This window comes from Pygocentrus nattereri, chromosome 22 (genome assembly GCF_015220715.1).
Source record: "Pygocentrus nattereri isolate fPygNat1 chromosome 22, fPygNat1.pri, whole genome shotgun sequence".
Taxonomy (NCBI): domain Eukaryota; kingdom Metazoa; phylum Chordata; class Actinopteri; order Characiformes; family Serrasalmidae; genus Pygocentrus; species Pygocentrus nattereri.
In genome coordinates this window covers 33,090,514-33,105,454 of record NC_051232.1, presented here as the reverse complement: position 1 = coordinate 33,105,454, position 14,941 = coordinate 33,090,514, and the positions used below count along the sequence as shown (strand labels likewise).

General features: G+C 43.0%; 2 protein-coding genes across 2 annotated transcripts in view; one reads left to right on the top strand and one right to left on the bottom strand.

Moving 5' to 3' along the window:
- Positions 1-4,307, bottom strand: part of LOC108437850 (exportin-5) — a 28,941-nt gene extending 24,634 nt beyond the window's left edge. Inside the window, exons 1-4 of the mRNA XM_017715248.2 lie at positions 4,053-4,307; positions 2,031-2,152; positions 865-937; positions 630-767 (exon numbers count right to left, since the gene is read on the bottom strand). Of these exons, the coding sequence (XP_017570737.1) occupies positions 630-767; positions 865-937; positions 2,031-2,152; positions 4,053-4,154 (435 nt within the window). The 5' untranslated portion in view covers positions 4,155-4,307. The remainder of the gene's footprint in view (positions 1-629; positions 768-864; positions 938-2,030; positions 2,153-4,052) is intronic.
- Positions 4,308-14,038: 9,731 nt separating this feature from the next.
- tp53bp2a (tumor protein p53 binding protein, 2a) overlaps positions 14,039-14,941 on the top strand; it is a 49,282-nt gene continuing 48,379 nt past the window's right edge. Inside the window, exon 1 of the mRNA XM_037532667.1 lies at positions 14,039-14,610. Within this exon, the coding sequence (XP_037388564.1) occupies positions 14,584-14,610 (27 nt within the window). The 5' untranslated portion in view covers positions 14,039-14,583. The remainder of the gene's footprint in view (positions 14,611-14,941) is intronic.

The window sequence follows — 14,941 nt, the reverse complement described above, 5'->3', positions numbered from 1 at the left end:
TCAGCAGTAACATTGACGTGGTGGTGGTGTGTTAGTGTGTGTTGCGCTGGTCTGAGCGGATCAGACACAGCAGTGCTGCTGGAGTTTTAAACACTGTGTCCACTCACTGTCCACTCTATTAGACACTCCTACCTTGTCGGTCCACCTTGTAGATGTAAAGTCGGAGACGACAGCTCATCTGCTGCTGCACAGTTTGTGTTGGTCATCCTCTAGTCCTTCATCAGTGGTCACAGGACGCTGCTGGCTGGATATCTTTGGTTGGTGGACTATTCTCAGTCCAGCAGCGACACAGAGGTGTTTAAAAATTCCAGCAGCACTGCTGTGTCTGATCCACTCAGACCAGCGCAACACACACTAACACACCAGTGTTACTTCAGTGCTGAGAATGACCCACCACCCAAACAGTACCTGCTCTGTGGGGGTCCTGACCACTGAAGAACAGGGTAAAAGGAACCACAAAGCCCTCTTATATAGTAAGTGGAGCTGATCAGCTGGACAATGAGCATAGAAACAAGGTGGTCAGAACGTTATGCCTGACCTGTGTATGTGTACGCGAGCAATTCTCTTAGACCAGCCGAGCACAGAGCTGGACTGTACGCTTAAAGCCATCAAGCAAATAAGCCACATACCCCAAACGAAGTGAGGGTTTCCATCTCTTTCAGCATGTCAGGCCAGTGCTGCGGCCACTCTCGCTTGATCATCTCCACCACAATCCGCGAGAGGGCATCTTTGATATGACTCTGCTCCTCCAAGATGGGAAAGGTGCCCTAAAAAGAGACGCATTCAAGTGATGAGCCAGAATTTCAATCATATTAAATTCTCATGTATTACATCAGTAATTCATCAACAACCAGCCCAACTCACATTTGTCAGCAGCTCCATTGTGCAGTTTTTCAAATGGACCTTGTCTTGCTGTGGCATGTTGTTCCACTGAAACCTGTTTAAAGCAGAGCGACAGAATATAAGGCAGGGTTCGGAACGCCGGTCTTGGAAAGCCGGATTCCTAAGCTAATGCGTTGTGATAATGATAACTACAGCAGCACTTTCACTTATAGGAAACTTTCAATTTCCCATCGAAATCTCAAACTGCGTTACACAGCAATCCAACACAAAATAAAACATCCAAGCCTCCTTTTACCCTGTTCTTCAGTGGTCAGGACTCCATGGACCCTCACAGAGCAGGTATTATTTGGGTGGTGGATCATTCTCAGCACTGCAGTAACACTGACGTGGTGGTGGTGTGTTAGTGTGTGTTGTGCTGGTACGAGTGGATCAGACACAGCAGTGCTGCTGGAGTGTTTAAACACTGTGTCCACTCACTGTCCACTCTATTAAACTCTCCTACCTGGTCGGTCCACCTTGTAGATGTAAAGTCAGAGACGACAGCTCATCTGCTGCTGCACAGTTTGTGTTGGTCATCCTCTAGTCCTTCATCAGTGGTCACAGGACGCTGCCCACAGGACGCTGCCCACAGGACGCTGCCGGCTGGATATTTTTGGTTCTCAGTCCAGCAGCGACACTGAGGTGTTTAAAAACTCCAGCAGCACTGCTGTGTCTGATCCACTCAGACCAGCACAACACACACTAACACACCAGTGTTGCTGCAGCGCTGAGAATGACCCACCACCCAAACAGTACCTGCTCTGTGAGGGTCCATTGGGGTCCTGACCACTGAAGAACAGGGTAACAGAGTATCAGAGAAACAGATGGACTACAGTCTGTAACTGTAGAACTACAGAGTGCAGCTATACAGTAAGTGGAGCTGATAAAGTGGACAGTGAGTGTAGAAACGAGGAGGTGGTCAGAACGTTAGGCCTGATCGGTGTTGCTTCTGACTGGTCCAACTCATCTGCAGGCGAATCACAAGCTACCACATTACTGGGTTTCCCCATTTAAAACTCAATAACACTCAACAATACAGGCCTCAGTTAGAATGGGAAAACCGCACTCTTTCAAACTGAGATTCCCATATAATTCCCACCACAGAGAGACAACGGGCAAAAGGCTTTAGTGGTTGAAACAGAACTCACTTTATGACGTGCTCCAGTATCTGCAGACCAAAATGTCTCACCACCGCCGTCTGGGATTTGTCTGCCAACTGGAGGCCGCATGGTACACAAAACAGGCACTTCTCTTTGAATTCTTCAAAAAACTGAAAAGGTACACAGGCTGTTATGTGCTGACAACATACGACCAGCTCACAACCTCAAAACACATTAAAATACTTACAAATCAAATCAAAAATCACATTTATTGTCACATCACATCTACACAGGTGCAAAGTGAGTGAAGATCTTAGGGGCATAGCCTCCTACTAGAATTTAAATACAAGAAATATATAAATATCTAAGAAGAAAAAGAAATATATATGCACACTGACTCTGAATATACACAATAAACACTAATATTGCACTACCGTTTAGTCATAACAATGAGTAAAGTGTCCATACGTTTGACTGGATATCTCAAAATCATGAGATCCTCTCATACTGTTGATTTAGTACCCCGGTTATGACAACATCTCACAATTACGACTTAATATCTGATCAGTTAAGACGTTCGCAAAACTAGGAGAAAGTTTCCACGGTCGTTAAGTCGTAATATCACAGTCATAACTGAGATTATTAGTCATGCTTATGAAACAGTCAGTTACAACTGAGACTGTAAGCCTGGCCTATTAAGTTCTTACTAAGAGATACTAAGTCATACTAATGAGCTGCTGACGTCACAATTATGAGATGGCAAGTCTCATATGAGATATTAAGCCATAATTATGAGATGTTTAGTCATAATTACGAGACGCAAAGCTATAAATGACAAAGTCTCATATGCCTCATATGATATATTAAACCATAATATGCCTTAATTGAACGAGACGTTAAGTCATAATTATGAGATGCTAAGCCATAACAGTGAGAAAGTAAGTCTCACATGAGACATTATTCCATAATTACGAGATGCTAAGTCAAGATAATGAGAAATTAAGTCTCATATGAGATATTATTCCATAGTTTCGAGATGCTAAGCGATGATTATGAGATGTTAAGCCATAATTACGAGATGCTAAAACAAGATTATGAGATGTTAAGTCATAATTACGAGATGCTAAGACAAGATTATGAGATGTTAAGTCATAATTACGAGATACTAAGCCATAATTACGAGATACTAAGCCATAATTACGAGATACTAAGCCATGATTGAGATGTTAAGTCATAATTACGAGATGCTAAGTCAAGATTATGAGATGTTAAGCCATAATTACGAGATACTAAGCCATGATTATGAGATGTTAAGTCATAATTATGAGATACTAAGTCATAATTACGAGATGCTAAATCAAGATTATGAGATGTTAAGTCATAATTATGAGACGCTAAGCGATGATTACGAGATGCTAAGCCATGGTTGAGATGTTAAGTCATAATTACGAGATGCTAAGTCGTGGATTTGAGCTACGAAAGCATAATTATGAAATATTAAGCCTCCACTATGCGACGCAAAGCCATAATTATGGCAAAATAAGTCTCATATGACATATTAAGTCATAATTCCGAGGTGCTAAGTCTCCGTTGCGGGAGACCTGCCCGTTATTTTAACTTAGTGACCGGCTGTATTTCTCGCGGGTCTCCCAAGCGGGTCCTGCACTCCTGTTAGACCCTCCACATGGGAGGCAGGCGATGTCTCAGGCGCCAAAACGTCCGGATAACGAGCTAAAAACGCCTAATAAGCAGGTCAAATGAGTGAAAACACCGAGCAGAAGGTTTTAACCCCGCGGTATCGGAACCCCCCGAACTCGAAGAGCAGCTGTGGGTCTGGCTAGCCGGCTAGCAGCTCAATGAATGGCACCACGGCGGCACCGAACGGCGCGATCCGAGCGAAGCGGGCTGGCTACCCGGCTAACTAACTACGCCCGCCCGCCCCGCAGAGAAGAAGGGCGAGCGGAGCGTCTAGACCCGCTCCCCGAAAGCGCGACTGCGGCCGGGCTGCTCGCCCAGCGGTGAAGCCGGGCTGTAAGCTAGCGCAGCCGGCTAGCCGCGGCTCTCCGGTACCTTCAGGGCCTCCAGCCGATAGCGCTGATTAGACTCCGCGTCCATCATCACATTCACAGCCTTAACCAGCTGCTCACACATCGCGGACACCGGGTCGGCCATGGCGCGGGGACGAAGGCGGTTCTACTCCAGAGCAAAATAAAGAGCGGCTCACACACACAGAGGCCGCGGCCCCAGCAGCTACGGCAGCGTGGACACACACATGCAGCGGCTGCGGCAGGCCGGCCGGGAGCAGCGTGGGGGCCAGACAAGAGCCCGCGGAATCATGGGAGATGTAGTCTTCTGCCATGTTTCGTGCCAGACGTTAGAGAGGATGCGCCTACAGGGGGCGCGCTTGGGTTTGCCTTTCTCCACACCACGTTGTGACGTTTCACTACTTCTTTCTTCTTTCTTTCTCTCGAAAAAAGTGATGTATTATTATAAAAGTACTAATACTGGATGAAATGTGTGCGGCGTTCTGCTTCTTCAGGGATTCGCTGGTGAAAGGAACGGTTCTGTGCTCCTACAGAGCCACGGACGCTCAGGGGACCATCTGCACGGCAGAAAGGCTCCGAAAACGGTGCTGCTGTTTATGAGGTCGAGCTTGTAGTCATAGAAGAACCGTTTTTGGAGCACGTTTTAAAAAGGTTCTATACAGAACCATGTAGAACAGATTCTCCAGTCTGGAGGCTCGTTCCACTGAGCAGGGAGCCGTCTAGGCCAGTGAGTGGTGCTTCGAGTTTTCGTGGTTCTGTACAGGAGCGGTGTTCTCTGACCGAAAGAACCCTTTAAGAACCATCGATTAAAGTGTGAACGAGCAGAATGAAATGGGTTTCTGTAAAGGTGAAGCGGGTAGACCAGGAAAAGTGGAGCACACACACACACACACACACACTCACTCTCATACACAAACACACACACTCTCACACACTCACACACACACTCATACTCACACACACACACACATTCACTCACTCACTCTCATACACAAACACACACACTCTCACACACACACACACACACACCCTCATACTCACACACACACACACACACACACTCACTCTCATACACAAACACACACACTCTCACACACTCACACACACACTCATACTCACACACACACACACATTCACTCACTCACTCTCATACACAAACACACACACTCTCACACACACACACACACACACACACACCCTCATACTCACACACACACACACACACACACTCACTCTCATACACAAACACACACACTCTCACACACTCACACACACACTCATACTCACACACACACACACATTCACTCACTCACTCTCATACACAAACACACACACTCTCACACACACACACACACACACCCTCATACTCACACACACACACACACACACACTCACTCTCATACACAAACACACACACTCTCACACACTCACACACACACTCATACTCACACACACACACACATTCACTCACTCACTCTCATACACAAACACACACACTCTCACACACACACACACACACCCTCATACTCACACACACACACACTCACTCTCATACACAAACACACACACTCTCACACACTCACACACACACTCATACTCACACACACACACACATTCACTCACTCACTCTCATACACAAACACACACACTCTCACACACTCACTCTCATACACAAACACACACACACTCACACACACACACACACACCCTCATACACACACACTCACTCACTCTCACACACTCACACACACACTCATACTCACCCACTCACACACACACTCTCATACACAAACACACACACTCTCACACACTCACACACACACTCATACTCACACACACTCACTCACTCTCATACACAAACACACACACACTCACTCACTCACTCTCATACACAAACACACACACTCTCTCACACACACGCTCATACACACACACACACTCACTCACTCTCATACACAAACACACACACTCACACACACTCACTCTCATACACAAACACACTCACACACACACACACACCCTCATACACACACACTCACTCACTCTCATACACAAACACACACACTCACACACACTCACTCTCATACACAAACACACACACTCACACACACTCACTCTCATACACAAACACACTCACACACACACACACACCCTCATACACACACACTCACTCACTCTCATACACAAACACACACACTCACACACACTCACTCTCATACACAAACACACACACACTCACACACACACACACACCCTCATACACACACACTCACTCACTCTCATACACAAACACACACACTCACACACTCATACTCACACACACACTCACTCTCATACATAAACACACACTCTCACACACTCACACACACACTCACTCTCACACACTTATACACACACACACACACTCTCACTCTCATACACACACACACTCTCTCACTCTCATACACAAACACACACACACACACTCTCAATCACAAACACACACACACTCTCATACACAAACACACACACACTCACTCTCAAACACACACACACTCACTCTCATACACAAACACACTCACACACACACACACACCCTCATACACACACACTCACTCACTCTCATACACAAACACACACACTCACACACACTCACTCTCATACACAAACACACACACACTCACACACACACACACACCCTCATACACACACACTCACTCACTCTCATACACAAACACACACACTCACACACTCATACTCACACACACACTCACTCACTCACTCTCATACATAAACACACACTCTCACACACTCACACACACACTCACTCTCACACACTTATACACACACACACACACTCTCACTCTCATACACACACACACTCTCTCACTCTCATACACAAACACACACACACACTCTCAATCACAAACACACACACACTCTCATACACAAACACACACACACTCACTCTCAAACACACACACACTCACTCTCATACACAAACACACATTATTCTAAAATACAGTGAACGTAATATTATCAGTTATTGCTCAATTATTACAGGTTACACACACACACTGATACACTCTCATACACATACTCACACACACTCTCATACACACACACTCATACACAAACACACACACTCTCACACATTTATATATACACACACACACACTCTCACACACACACTCGTACACAAACACACATTATTCTAAAATACAGTGAACGTAATATTATTAGTTATTACTGTTCAATTATTACAGGTTACACACACACACACACTGATACACTCTCATACACACACTCACACACACACACACTCATACACAAACACACACACACACTCTCACACATTTATATATACACACACACACTCTCACATACACTCTCACACATTTATACACACACACACTCTCACACACACACACACTCGTACACAAACACACATTATTCTAAAATACAGTGAACGTAATATTATCAGTTATTACTGTTCAATTATTACAGGTTACACACACACACTCACACACACTCTCATACACACACTCACACACACTCACACACTTATACACACACACACTCTCACACACTCTCATACACACACACACTCTCACACACACTCTCACACATTTATACACACACACACACACACACACTCTCATACACAAACACACACACTCTCACACACACACACACACTCGTACACAAACACACACACTTATACACACACACACACACACTCTCTCTCACACTCTCATACACAAACACTCACACACACACACACACTGATACACTCTCATACACAAACACACACACACTCACACACACTCTCATAAACACACTCACACACACTCTCACACACTCTCACACACACACACACACTCGTACACAAACACACACACTTATACACACACACACACACTCTCTCACACTCTCATACACAAACACTCACACACACACACACACTGATACACTCTCATACACAAACACACACACACTCACACACACGGTCTCACTCTCATACACAAACACACACACACTCTCACTCACACACACAAACACAGCACAGTGCGTAAGCGACCGCCGCTGATATGAAACTGACATGAACCTCGAGGGATTTACTCTAATTCTAAGGATACGAGACCGACTGAGTCAGTACGTTCAACACCAATCAGATGTCATAACAGCAACAGCCGGAAATGGACAAGAGCAACGTAGCTCATTCACCCGCATCTAGAAACGGGAAAGTCCACCGATGTTTCGACATTCCTGCATAATTCTATTGTTATAGTGCTCCGTTCTTGAGGGACACGCTGAGCCAGAACCTTCCCCAGCGGTGCTGATAGGAACCAGACAGCCAAAGAGTTTACTGCCTCTAAAAGCTCTCAGCCGCTGCTTTAGGTAGCTCTGAGAAAGGTTTCAGCCCTGAGATGTCCTTTTCTCATGCATGCAGCGGCGAGAGGGCTTTGAGGGGCAAAGCCGCTCCCAGGGAGAACTTCTTTTGTCAGGCTTAGCGCCTCGCGCCACTGCACTAATTAATGTTCAAACGGCTTCGAACCGCTCTGGGCTGATTATTAAACCAGGCACAGGCAGAATCGGGAGTGCTGGAGGAGAGAAACACTGACACAGCCACAGAAACACTCGTCCACTACTGCACAGGAACATCTCAGCGTATGCAGCTTCTACCAGCGCAGGAGCTGGGGGCCCTTCACTAAAGGGCCCCTGAGCTGACTTAGTGACCGAGCCACAAACCCATAAACTGAGGCCACAAATTACTATACTGAGGCCACAAATTACTATACTGAGGCCACAGATTACTATACTGAGGCCACAGATTACTATACTGAGGCCACAGATTACTATACTGAGGCCACAAATTACTATACTGAGGCCTGAATATAGTATAGAACATATAATATAATATATATTGAGGGCACAAATTACTATACTGAGGCCACCAATTACTATACTGAGGCCTGAATATAGTATTGAACATATAATATAATATATATTGAGGGCACAAATTACTATACTGAGGCCACAAATTACTATACTGAGGCCACAAATTACTATACTGAGGCCACAGATTACTATACTGAGGCCACAAATTACTATACTGAGGCCACCAATTACTATACTGAGGCCTGAATATAGTATAGAACATATAATATAATATATATTGAGGGCACAAATTACTATACTGAGGCCACAAATTACTATACTGAGGCCACAGATTACTATACTGAGGCCACAGATTACTATACTGAGGCCACAAATTACTATACTGAGGCCACCAATTACTATACTGAGGCCTGAATATAGTATAGAACATATAATATAATATATATTGAGGGCACAAATTACTATACTGAGGCCACAAATTACTATCCTGAGGCCACAAATTACTATACTGAGGCCACAGATTACTATACTGAGGCCACAAATTACTATACTGAGGCCACAGATTACTATACTGAGGCCACAGATTACTATACTGAGGCCACAAATTACTATACTGAGGCCCGAATATAGTATAGAACATATAACATAATATATATCGAGGCCACAAATTACTATACTGAGGCCACCAATTACTATACTGAGGCCTGAATATAGTATAGAACATATAATATAATATATATTGAGGGCACAAATTACTATACTGAGGCCACAAATTACTATACTGAGGCCACCAATTACTATACTGAGGCCTGAATATAGTATAGAACATATAATATAATATATATTGAGGGCACAAATTACTATACTGAGGCCACAAATTACTATACTGAGGCCACAAATTACTATACTGAGGCCCGAATATAGTATAGAACATATAACATAATATATATCGAGGCCACAAATTACTATACTGAGGCCACCAATTACTATACTGAGGCCACCAATTACTATACTGAGGCCCGAATATAGTATAGAACATATAATATATATCGAGGCCACAAATTACTATACTGAGGGCACAAATTACTATACTGAGGCCCGAATATAGTATAGAACATATAATATATATTGAGGGCACAAATTATTATACTGAGGCCTGAATATAGTATAGAACATATAATATAATATATTTACTATAATGAGGCCACAAAGCAATATATTAGGCTATGAGTTGAGGCCACAAATAATACTGAGACTGCAAATAATATTGAGGCCACACGTTAATATATTGAGTCTACAAATTGAGGCCATGAGTTGAGGCCATTATTTACTATACCGAGGCGACCATTTACTGTAAAGAGGCAAAAAATGCTGTACTGAGTTGTGAGAAGCTGAACTTGTGGCCTCAGTATGATTCTGTGAGCACGCCTTGCTGAGAAACAGGCGCCCTGTCGCCTTAGTGGCTCTGCGGGGAGGCGCCGCTCGCGCTCCGGAGTTCTCACTAAGCCCCAGTAACGCTGCTGGCGCTCGGCTGTGTGTTCGGGTTCCTCTGGGTTCTGCGGTTCTCAGAGCTCAGAGCGGAGCGCTCGCGGGGCGGAGCTGAAATTCCAGCTCGAGCTCCCTTCGCCCCACGTCACTCGGGGCCGGGCTCGCGCGGGCGATGGAAAGTTCGATTCAGTCTTGCGAACCGATTCATTCCGAGCGTCCGATTCTATGAATCGTTTTCGGGAAGTAAAGTCAGAGAGGCGATTTAAAACACTGGACATGCTGGACCGCCTACAGCTGGCTGGACTATCGGCTACATCGTTTTTACGACGTTGCTCTTCTAGGCTTAGTGAGATTCTTCACCGGGCCTCAAATCACTGTACTGAGGCCTGAAATGACTGTTTTGAGGGCACAAAATAATGTATCGAGGGCACGAATTACTATACTGGGACCTCAGATTACTATATTGAGGCCACAAATTATTATATTGAGGCCTGAATATAGTATATAACATACAGTATAATATTATATATATTGAGGGCACAAAACAATGTATTGAGGGCACGAGTTACTATACTGTGTCCTCAAATTACTATATTGAGACCACAAATTACTATCCTGTGACCTCAAATTACTATATTGAGACCACAAATTATTATATTGAGACCACAAATTATTATATTGAGTCCTGAATATAGTATATAACATATATTATCATATAATATATATTGAGGGCACAAAATAATGTATTGAGGGCATGAATTCCTGTTTTGAGGGCACTGCTTTTCTAATTTTCCGCTGTGCCGTGTCCAGGACCGGACTCTTAAAGGGGAGTTTCACCCGTTTTTCTACATGTTTTCCTAGCCGTCTGATCTGACCCGGGGGTGCGACGGCTGAGACAGCGGTGTAGCCTGTTTGTCCCACAGGTCTGAATGTTTTCTACACGGTTTTCACCTGAAAACGATGTTGAAGCAAAGCCTGGCCAGGCGGTGCGTCCGTAACCGCGTCCAGGATGTTTTCGTGACGTGGCTTTTAGCGGCCTCAGACGTCCGGTTCCAGTCACGACCGCTGTGAACCAGCCTGACTCAGCAGGTTCCTCTATGACCCCTGAACGGCGGCGCGTCTCACATCAGACCCTGTAAACTTTCTCAGTGATGACCGAAACAAAGCGGCCGTGTCAGGAGTGGAGTGCTTTCCTGTGTTCAGGCCACAGACAGCCACAAATTAATATATACAGACCACAAATTACCATATTAAGGCCACAAATTACTGTAACAAGCCCACAATTTACTATATGAGGCCACAATTTATTATATTGAGACTACAATTTACTATAATGAGGCCACAATTTATTATATTGAGACTACAATTTACTATAATGAGGCCACAATTTATTATATTGAGACTACAATTTACTATATGAGGCCACAATTTATTATATTGAGACTACAATTTACTATAATGAGGCCACAATTTATTATATTAAGACTACAATTTACTATATGAGGCCACAATTTATTATATTGAGGCTACAATTTATTATATTGAGGCTACAATTTACTATAATGAGGCCACAATTTATTATATTGAGACTACAATTTACTATAATGAGGCCACAATTTATTATATTGAGGCTACAATTTACTATAATGAGGCCACAATTTATTATATTGAGACTACAATTTACTATAATGAGGCCACAATTTATTATATTGAGACTACAATTTACTATAATGAGGCCACAATTTATTATATTAAGACTACAATTTACTATAATGAGGCCACAATTTATTATATTGAGACTACAATTTACTATAATGAGGCCACAATTTATTATAATAAGACTACAATTTACTATATGAGGTCACAATTTATTATATTGAGACCTCAATTTACTATAATGAGGCCACAATTTATTATATTAAGACTACAATTTACTATAATGAGGCCACAATTTATTATATTGAGACTACAATTTACTATAATGAGGCCACAATTTATTATATTAAGACTACAATTTACTATATGAGGTCACAATTTATTATATTGAGACCTCAATTTACTATAATGAGGCCACAATTTATTATATTGAGGCTACAATTTACTATATGAGGCCACAATTTATTATATTGAGGCTACAATTTACTATATGAGGCCACAATTTATTATATTGAGACTACAATTTACTATAATGAGGCCACAATTTATTATATTGAGACTACAATTTACTATAATGAGGCCACAATTTATTATATTAAGACTACAATTTACTATAATGAGGCCACAATTTATTATATTGAGACTACAATTTACTATAATGAGGCCACAATTTATTATATTAAGACTACAATTTACTATATGAGGCCACAATTTATTATATTGAGACCTCAATTTACTATAATGAGGCCACAATTTATTATATTGAGGCTACAATTTACTATAATGAGGCCACAATTTATTATATTGAGACTACAATTTACTATAATGAGGCCACAATTTATTATATTAAGACTACAATTTACTATAATGAGGCCACAATTTATTATATTGAGACTACAATTTACTATAATGAGGCCACAATTTATTATATTGAGGCTACAATTTACTATAATGAGGCCACAATTTATTATATTAAGACTACAATTTACTATATGATGGCCACAATTTATTATATTGAGACTACAATTTACTATAATGAGGCCACAATTTATTATATTGAGGCTACAATTTACTATAATGAGGCCACAATTTATTATATTGAGGCTACAATTTACTATAATGAGGCCACAATTTATTATATTAAGACTACAATTTACTATAATGAGGCCACAATTTATTATATTGAGGCTACAATTTATATAATGAGGCCACAATTTATTATATTGAGGCTACAATTTACTATAATGAGGCCACAATTTTAGATATTGAGCTCACAAATTACTACATTTAAACCACAATTTATCATGTTAAGGTCACAAATTACTGTCTTGAGGCCACTAATTACAATAGCAAGGCCAGAAATTGTGATTTTGTGATTACAAGTTGAGGCTACAATTCACTATAATGAGGCCACAAATTAATATAAAGAGGCTACAAGTTTTAAGATTAAGAGACCCTTTTTAATCCCACAAACGGGGAAATTCCACCTCCACATTTAACCCATCCGTGAAGTGAAACACCACATACACACTAGTGAACACACACACACTAGGGGGCAGTGAGCACACTTGCCCAGAGCGGTGGGCAGCCCTATCCGCAGCGCCCGGGGAGCAGTTTTAAGTGTGTACGTATAGGATGTGAAATGCTGAATGTGAATCATTCTCTTTATTGTTTTTAATGGTACGTTTAACCGCGGAACTGACCCTGAAGTATCGCGATGTGGTTATTTTAGCGATATATCGCCCACCCCTACACGCTATACAGCACATTCTCCGTCAGTCCGAAGAGCCATTCAAGCATGCAAATGGTTCTATATAGAACTCATGGTTCTAAATAGAACCACGGCCTTTACCAAACCCCTTAATTCATGCTTGTTTTTTTACAAGTGTGGACGATAAAAAGGTTTCGGTTCAGTCGCAACCAGTGAATCGGCTCGAACGGTTCGTTGAAAGGAGCCGACTCAAGTGAACGAGTCCTCGCTGGTGGCTCTCTGGCTGGGAGTGCTCGGCGACTCGTTTGGATGTCCGAGGCTGAGGCGCCGGAGTCGGGAGAAATGTCCTGAAAACACGCTTTAAAAAGCCAAACCAAGGAACTGGGCGAGAACCGGGGTGTTCGCGAGTCGGTGTAAAGTGAACGGAGACATTTCCAACGTTAGAGGGTGGTTTTTTTCGAAGATATCCCGGGAGTTACCTGAGCTGGAGCGAAGTCCTGCGCTTGGGAAACTTTGGAGCGGCGTTAGCTCGGTGCTAAGCCTGTTAGCGCGCAGCGCTGCGGCCGAACTTTCTCCACCGACTTCACCGCAACAGGTCGACCCAGCCATGAAGGAGGGACCCTCACAAGCCTGACGGAGACATTTATCGCTTTTCATCCAGCTGGGAAAACGCAGCGAAGGGGAAAAGAGGATATAGAAAGTGTGAGTTAAGTTAGTTTAACCGGCCAGGTACGGAAACCTTCACCGCGGTCGGTGGCTACGCTAACGCTAGGTTAGGTTAGCCACACAGGGCAGAGAAAACAACACGGATTCGCTTTAAATGCGACACGACGCCAAGATGATGCCGGTGAGTCCAACCTTTTGGGTGTTTTATCTCAGCCAAAGTGCTTTTCTGTGATAATGGGCTTCACAGTTTGTGTAGAAAAGCGGGGAAAAAGTACCAGCCGTTAAAAAAGTCGTTATTTTAGCTCGGAAAGCTAAGCTAACTGGTCTCCAGCGAACGTTACTTTAAAGGGGAACCCGACCGAGTTTTCGAAATTTCGGTAATCGCGATGAAAAGTGCCGTTCAGAGCGCTTTGCTGTGAAATTTTGAGTCGGAGTTGTCCGCAATGGTGGTGATAGGAACCAGACGTCCGCCTCTAAAGACTCCCTCACGGTAAGATATCACATGAAGTGGT